General features: G+C 36.7%; 1 protein-coding gene across 1 annotated transcript; it reads right to left on the bottom strand.

The window, feature by feature from the left end:
• Window positions 1-917: 917 nt before the first annotated feature.
• LOC105562516 lies at window positions 918-7,823 on the bottom strand. Its single transcript, XM_012013423.1, has 6 exons — window positions 7,780-7,823; window positions 7,570-7,725; window positions 7,069-7,221; window positions 2,965-3,229; window positions 2,274-2,681; window positions 918-1,457 (listed from the first exon to the last, which is right to left on the bottom strand). The coding sequence occupies exons 1-6, from the start codon at window positions 7,821-7,823 to the stop codon at window positions 1,053-1,055; spliced, it is 1,431 nt and encodes a 476-aa protein (XP_011868813.1). The 3' UTR covers window positions 918-1,052.
• Between the last annotated feature and the right edge of the window lie 1,336 nt (window positions 7,824-9,159).

Raw genomic sequence — 9,159 nt, 5'->3', positions numbered from 1 at the left:
TTCATCTAATTTCACAGTATTTCATTGAATTTCATAACGAAACTTATGATTTATTTTGATATTATCAGGGATACCCTAATGGAAAAATTTTGCTGAAAATGTAATGAAATTGATGAAAAGTGAAATGAAAGTTATTGGAAACTTGTTGAAACCATTTCAAAATAAATCATAAGTTTCGTTATGAAATTCAATGAAATACTGTGAAATTAGATGAAAGTTAATTAATATTACTAAAAATTAGTGAAAAAAATTTTTGAAATGTTGTATATTATAAAATTTGCAGAATTTCACTGAAAATAAATTTTTCAATGAAAAATTGCTGAAATGATAATGAAATTGGATCAATTGTAAGAGATTTTCAACCAATTTCAGCAAATTTCATTACGTTTTCAGCAAAATTTTTCCATCAGGGATAGCTTTCAATAATATATGTTTTAGAGATTACGTACGAAATATTTCTCTGAAATGTTTCGTAATATTTCTGAGAAATAGAAACATTTATAGAAATAGAAAAATAGAAACATTTCAGAGAAATATTTCGTAATATTTCTGAAATATTTCAGTGAGAAGGATCATAAAATATTTCGATGAAACATTTCAGAAATATTTCTGAATGATTTCTATCTTACATTTCACTATTAATTTCCAAGTTATATGTTGGATAGCTTTCAATAACATATGTTTTAGAGATTACGTACGAAATATTTCTCTGAAATGTTTCGTAATATTTCTGAAATATCTCAGTGAGAAGGATCATAAATGATTTCGATAAAACGTTTCAGAAATACTTCTGAATGATTTCAATGTTACATTTCAATACTAATTTCCAAGGTATCTTTTGGAAAGCTTTCAATGATATGTGATTTTGATGAAACGTTTCAAAGATATTTCTGAATGATTTCAATTTTACATTTCAATATTAATTTCCAAGTTATCTTTCGGAAAGCTTTCTGAAACTTGTTTTGCTGTATGGGCAGCTATCTTGGGAATCGTTTATCCTTCCTTTCTTTTCTTCACCTTTACAGTCTCTCGTCCTTGGAACGTCCCAACGTTCAGCACCACTTCTCCATCGGTATGGACGTTAAGTGTGCTCTCGGTTTCGGGGAGGGCCATCGTAGGGCACTCTGACACGATTCCGCCCTGGAGGGCGTCCTCGGGGGTGGTTGCGGCGGACTGGCGTGGGACTCCTGGGAATTCGAGTTCACGTTTCCGTTCGCCTCGGGCCGCGATGTCGTCTTCTCCGTAGGTGGATCGCCGCGGTGGTTCCTCTTCGTTGGCTTCCGAGCCACGTCATGTTGCGACGCGGCCGGTGGAGCGCTCTCTACAGACTGAAGACTCGCCGCGCGATGCAGGGAGAGCCGTAGCGGTTTCTTCGGTGGTGCCGGACGGGTCTTCGCCTCCTGGGAACTGTACACCACCGATATTTCTGAATTCTCCGATGCGCGAGATTGTGAATCCTAAAATGTAGAAAAAGAGAGTTAAATACAGACGTATATAGGTGCATGCAGAATTTGGTGAAGTATATAAACAGTACGTACATATACTTTGCGAAGTATATACCCTATATGTAGGAGAAATGTATACGAAATTTTTAGAGATGCAGTTAGTGAATGCTAGACACTTCTAATGTGAAATATACAATACATATTACGAAAATGTCAAGTAGTTTCGAATATTCAAGATAAGAACTTTTTATAAGTTTTGAACGTTCTGGAACACGAGGGTTCTACATCAAATAATATGCGGAGATACGGAAAAAAAACGGATACTCCGTGTAATTGAGGGACAACCATATAAGTGTATGTATAAGTATAGTATATAAAACTTCTACACATATTTATTTTTATAAGTTTATAAATGTATATTTTTCTGCACTATGTGTTTATGAAAGTGATTAATCTCTTCCGTGGAGCACGTTTAAATTACAAAATAATAGCTATTTATTATAGTTTTAGCAGCTTCCCAATTGTCAATGCCAATTCGATCAATACCATGTCGTTGTACGTCGGCGAACGATATAGGTAGAGGAAAGGCCTCTGTTAAGAGATAAAATTTTAACGTGAGATAGTAGGTTTTCAACATCCAAATTCAATCGCAAATCTTTTTTCGCAACGATTACACGATCTAACAATCAATTTTTCACTAAACAGATTTCACCCCAAGGGCAATAAATTCATGTGGTGGAACCAATAAACGATGCCTTATATTGATTTAGCAGAAACCTCGTTATCTCATATTAGGAGCCTATCTCATAATATGGGACTTTCCCCTACCTGTAAACGATAGTAGGTCGGCTCGGAGTCGAACTCCAGCGATTGCAGCTGCGACCCGCTCTTGCGACTCTTGTGCAGATGCTCCATTGCAGACTCGACACGCGGTGATCTTCGACGTTGCATCTGCGATTGCATCGGCGATTGCTTGCAATCGAGACTGGCTGTCGACCTGGCCAGCTGGAGTCCCTGGTGCTTTTGTCGGTTCCGGGACTTGTGATGACCGTTCGCGACCCCGTCGGATGAGAAGTCAAGCTCACGTTGGTTTTTCGAGTCCGCCAGCCGCCTGGAGTGATCGCTATGTCTACTTCGGACGGTCGGCAGGCTCTGCCGCAGTTCTGTGCAGCTTTTCACGTTGAGACCAGGTAGATTCGCGACGAGTGCTGTCACTTGAGGCCCCTTTTGGAAAACCTATGACACAAAATTGTCATTCTGAGTCAAATTATTTACTTGTACTTTTATTCTCTTATAGATGTAGCGTATACTCTTACAAATGTTTTTATGTGGTAATTACTCTCTTCTGGGATATTAATGTTTAAAATAATAATTTGTAAATGTTCATGACAAAATTGGAACTTTGAGATCCGGTTGAAATGCGATTGAACGTTGGACGAATCTACGTTCGTCATAGATGCTTCTCCTGAAGAATCGAGGATTGATTTATTTCAATTTAGAATTTAGCACCAGCGTTTACCTGTACATGTTCCTGCCGACTTGGTGGCGGATCTTCGGTGGTGACTTCGGTCCTACTCGGCGCCAGGAGATCTCTTACCTGTTCCTCAAGATAACCGATTCTGTGCGTCAGCCTAAGATTATCGGAGCGCAGGGTGCGCAACGCCGCAAGGGATTCGCCCTTTCGAAGGACCACTATCTGCGCGGCGTCGGGCGCGACGGCTAGAAGGCGTGCCAAGTCGCTCCTGCCCGCTCCTACCACTAGTTTTCCGTTTACCTCCAAGATCCTGAAAAGAGAAGTAACCGACAAGTCGTGCGCGGCTGTGACCGTATTCTATCTTAAAGTTTGGACGATTTAGAACAGTGATGGTCAAATTAAGATAAACTGAGCGCCAGAATGAGATAAAGATCCTTACTTGAGGGCTTAAAAACTAAATACTACATACTGTATTTAACTGTTTGAAATATTTTCCTTTATGAATTTCTTGAAATTTAAAAAGTTATAAATTTTCTCTTGAATATCTCAAAAAGTATTAGGCAAATAAAAAATGTTTCAGACAAAAGCTGTTCATATTAATTAGTAGAATAAGATAGTATAATAAACAATAGTGGGTTCCATTTAACAAATTGAAGGTGACCTTCACGTAACCTTCAAATGACTATCCAAGGTCAAGTCAATGACACTACCTTATGTCCCCATTTATGGAAGTTTGCGTGAATCATTTAAAATAAGACACCCTGTTGTATACACCCAGTGAGAAATGATTCGTCGATCGAAGTCGAATCGACATCGACACCGTCGAATTGACGTCGATCTACGAATCATTTCTCACTGGGCATGTAACTCTATATTAAAATTTCGAGCTAATAATTACTATGATACCTAATCATAGCTTCACATTTTATGTGATCAAATTACAAAGCAAAATTATGTGCGGAACTGGGTTTAATGATGCATACCGAATAGCAGTGCGTGGGAACTGAAAAACAATTATACTCGCAGAACGAAGTTTTCTTCAGTTATTTAATGAGAAGCAATACGTTGACCCGAAAATTTTGAATATTAATTTTAATAGTCACAAAATTTTATTCTTTATTTAGAATCTTAAGAGGGCTTTATGCTTCAATAGAATTTAATTCTTGTTGTTGATTGTTAGCATATTTAATGTCAAGAATTAAAAAGCGAAAAAAGAAGAGATTATTAAAAAAATTTTTTAAACTAGTAAAGTTTTGCACTAATTTTTACAAAGTTGTACATTTTCATGAAATACAACTTGCAATAATTTCTTAATTAGAGAACATTGTAATTTGTGGTACTATTTCGTAGATATTTTTACAAAAAATAAATGTTTCAACGAAGATATAAAACTTTCTACAAATTTCTATTTCAAGTCAATTTTTGTAGTTATTTATAGAAATTTTTTCCGCTATGGTCAGCAGAAAAAGTTGCCTCGCAACTGTTGTAAGAATCTTAAATCTGATTGGCGCGTGCTCTTAATTATGGCAGAATCTAAGAGCATACTCCAATCAAATTTACGAATGTTACAACTGTTGCAAAGCAGCTTCTTCTGCTGACTGCAGCCATTACATCTCAATACTGCTGTAACGTTTCGTTGCAATCTTTCTGAAGGCGAATACTTTAACGTTACTGCAATCTTGCAGTAATATTTCGCGACAAGTTTGCAACATTGCAATCTTTTAATTAAATTATTCTGTAACTCTTTTATGCCAGATGGATTATTTTCACGCACGATTTTTGAGCGACGTAGGTAACTCCGGACCGCCGCTGGTCGTATAGTAAATTCCCTTGAGCTGATATACTGGTGGAAAATAGTAGAAGGTGGGGTCATGTGAAGTCGCGGGTGCAATTAACGGGGGCACACGGCGAACTTCCGGTGCCGCTTCACGCTACAGCGACCCGTTGGGAACCGAATGTCAAGATTGCCGCATTGTTCTTCCCCGATAGCCACGTTACGTGGCATGTACTACTATACCGTCGTTGCACAAACACTATGAAACCCTCCCCCCACATTCTTCCTTCACCCATTCCGTAACTAACAGGGCTGTGCTCGAATTAATAGAGTTTTTAGGTTCAAATTTTTTCCGAAGTAGTTTTCTTCTTTAGGTCTCTCGATTCAATTCAAACGATGATTTCTAGGAAAAGAGCCAAAGTTCCTGGTGAAAATATTTTACTGAAAATATAAAAAAACTTTTGAAAATATAAAAAAATGTATTTAAAAATATCTCAATTATTGATCCCGTTCTCTCGAGAAGTCAATCAGTGGATTATCACTGAAAACAGTGTATAGTCACTGATTTGCAGTTCAAAGTACTCGTATACCACTGAAAATCGCAATATTCACTGTTTTCACTGATAATACACCGATTGATTGTTAGATTATCAAAAATTTCCGTAAACATTCAGTGAAAAATTATTTTTATTAAAAGTAACACACTTTTTAGTTAAATTCCTAATATTTAATCATTTTTTATTACTTCTCAACAGTATACTTAAGTTTTCCTTATACTTCACAACAATACATTGAATTTCATGAGGAAAATTAATATATTTTGAGATAGAATTCAATAATTTTTCAATAACTTTTAATAACTTTCATCTCACTTTTCATCAATTTCATAATACTTTTAGCAAAGTATTTCTATCAGGGGTTAGGCAGAATTATAAATTGTTTCTTATTCGATTGCAAATGCAATTCGGTGAATATAAAGTTTCGATTTGCGGCAGTGTACGCAGCTTCAAGAATCATCGGGGAAGTGACGTATCGCTCCGAAGCGTGAATAGAGAGCGGCGTACGTCGATAGAAACAGGGTTTTTTTCCGGTTTTGTTAGACAATGATTAAAGAGCGCGCGAAATGGAACGGTTTACCCCGACTCTGGCAGTTACATGCACGGTAGTCTCCTTTCACAGAAACGCGGAGGAATGTCTCGTTCGCATTATGGTAACATCCCCGAGAGCAGTGAAACAAAACGTCGACGCTCGATATATACTTCCGCGTGTAGAAAGTTTCATTGATGCTGTCAATATGTTTGATTGACTTAGTAAACTTCCTGATATATATTACATTTCCGTATACATCCAGATTGTGTTGACAACAAAGACGTACCTATTTTAAAAATGTAAAGAAAATTTTTCTAGATTGAAAATTAAATATTGCTTTTCTTTACATCTTTTGAGAGTTTTAATATTCAATTAATTTTTATTTCTTGGAATTTTGTCGTACATTTTATTTTCAACTCAATCTCAGTGGAATAAGATATTTCGTTAATTTTGTGCATGGCTTTGTAAGTAAATTATTGAAAAATGATTTTAAATATGTCTTTGTTAGAAAATAAATTTTTTATTCGTCTGTTTAATAATTAATGAGAAATTTTCATAAAGTTAATTGTGCATTGGTGTTTTTTAAGAGTTTATAAGGCACTTGGCTCTACATATATGTATGTATAGGAAGTTGTTAAGATTATCATATTCTGTAATCTAGTGTTACGAAAAAATCGAGACACAGATTGCTAAAATACTTGGACAAATTGTAGAAATATATTTTTTACTTAATGTTGAGTCCATTTTTATAGCAAAAATTTAATTAAACATTCTCCTTTTCATTATTTTAATTCTCAACATTAAATGCAATCTGACAATTACCAATTAAATTTTGTTAAATTATAAAATCCATTCAAGATACTCTAGATGCAGAAAAAGATTTTTTTTATATAAAAATTACTGGAAATGTTTGATTTAAATCTGTTTAACGAATGCTAGCGAATTAAATTAAAAAGACTGAAACTTACTAGTTATAAAACTAAAATATCTGAAATAAACTACAATTATAAATTTAAATGTATCTGTGAAAAAATTTGTTTATGTATTTCTCAAAGAATATGCATATCTCTGTCCAAGCTCAAGCGTACCAAAATCGTACACGTGAAATTTTTCGATGTGGCGAATGGGATAACACAAACGCATAAACGCGGGAAAGATATCGTTACGTGAGACGAATGAACGAAATTCGCGGATTCATGTCAGAACGCTCGACCGTTGACGGGGCACAGCTGTGCGATGTTTATTCGATGACTCGCGAATTCCGTGCGGTGCAGAACAATACGAACCTGTCTCCCTTGCAAAGACCGGACTCCTCCACGGCCCAGTCGACATAGAGACCAATCGCATCGTTTCTCGGTCCGGCTCCGAAACGGGGACTTTTCGGATCCGCGCTAACTTCGACCGCGTGGATTGTGACTTGCGTTGAGCCGGAAATACAACTGCAAGCGGGACGATGAACATAGAGACTCGCATCAAAAAGCACCACGAAAAACCGAATTAAAATTCATCTTTAAGTGAAATCCACAAGCGAGCAAACAATCTTAATTTGTAAATTTTAATCATGTAAATGTTAAACGACAAAGAAACATCGTAAAAAAAAGATGAGAAGTTCTAGATAAATTCTTGCCGAAGAAGAATTTAAATTAAATTGGACAAAACTTATATTTTCAATCAATCGCGGTATACAGTGTATTTGGGGGGTTTAAATGTATACATACCATATATTCAATTATTTTTTTAAATAACAGAGTATGTAGCGATGAAATAAAATAAAGACTAATATACACCTGAATATTGTATCATTCTTCTGTTTTTCTTGAGTTTCAGCCAGCTCCAAGGCGGTTTGCAAGGCTCTGCTCTCTTCATGAAGAGTCAGCAGCTCGAGTTCCTCGCGGCCCAGTCTGTACTCCAATTCCGCTTGCTGTATTCGAACATCAATGTTGCTGAAATAAACATTGCGTACATTTAAAGCGCACTTACATCACAAAACCACTGACATACGCTCTAAAATTTTTGTAGTGAAAGTTTTCACTCGAATCATGGTGTCATTGACCACTTCACTCTATTCGAGTGAATATTTACTCCAATAGAGTGAATTAATTCATTCTAAGACAAAGAGCGAAGAATGTTAGTTTTATTTTCAAAGTGTGGTCGTTAAGACACCAAATTCACTCCCACTTAAAGTACGGACAGTTCGGCCACTAGATGGCCGCCGAATTCGTAAGTAAGATGACGATAGCCCGACATATAAAGGATCCCGTCACAGACCGGGACGGTTTTTTCGCAATCAACAATCAGCAGAATAAATGAAACTGTCACATAAAGTATAATAGATTTTCAGTACTGGCTGTGAATGTTAGAATACAGTCTCAATACAGGGTGTACTAAAACCACCGGATATCCTTTTAATCATAGATTCTTTAGAATATTTCAAGAGGAAAATTCTAACACAAAAATGTCGAGGCTATAATAGTTTTCAAATAATAAGCGACTGTATTTCACAAATGACAAGCCTGAGATTTCGTGCGCTCAGGTACGGCGACATAACGAGTGATAAAAGTGTTGCTATGAATGTCGCCTTTTTCATTTAATTCAAGTAAAAATTTGCAACATTTTGTAACTTCAAAATGTTGCAGCTGTCAAAGTGGTCGATTAATATCAGCCACTGACACACGTTGATGATCATAGTGAACAAACAATAGCAAAGCTCTCTGTGGAGAAGAGAGAGAATGAGATGCGAGATAGCTAAGAAAGAGAAATTTTAATTTTAATTTAATTAGCAAATGGAAAGAAGTAGGCAAGAGGAAGCGAAAGTCCCGAGAGAGCGGTGTGTTTGCGTGGATGTCGGAAGGGTAGGGTTGGCGAGATAGATTCGCCAATCACTTTAGACATTTAATTTAGGTGGACTAAGATAGGTTGGACTAAGATAGGTTCAGTTAGGTTAAGAAAGTGTAAGATGTAACGATTGTAACCCCAAGGGAAACCAATAAAGTTCATACATATCAGAGAGAAGCCTGAGAGATGTCACGGCCCCGTTTTTCGTGATACGCGAATGCGATATGCCCTCTGTGGACATTGAAAACGTGGACACTACGTAGCCAATTTGCACATTTTGCTAAGTGGGTAACGCAGATTTGCACAATTTTAGCCCCGTCCCGCGCTATGGTTAGATCCCATGCAATGATCTTGTACTTAAAATAATCTTAAGTACAAGAGCATCGCACAGGACCTGATTATAGCACGAAACGCAACCAAAATTTCGCAAATCTGCGTTGCCCACTTAGCAAAATGTGCAAATTGGCTACGTAGTTCAATGTCCACGTTTTCAATGTCCACAGAGGGCGTATCGCATTCGCGTATCACGAAAAACGGGGCCG

This window comes from Vollenhovia emeryi, unplaced genomic scaffold (assembly GCF_000949405.1).
Source record: "Vollenhovia emeryi isolate VEMERY1.0 unplaced genomic scaffold, V.emery_V1.0 DF939187.1, whole genome shotgun sequence".
Lineage (NCBI taxonomy): Eukaryota > Metazoa > Arthropoda > Insecta > Hymenoptera > Formicidae > Vollenhovia > Vollenhovia emeryi.
This window is presented reverse-complemented; position numbering and strand designations above follow the sequence as displayed.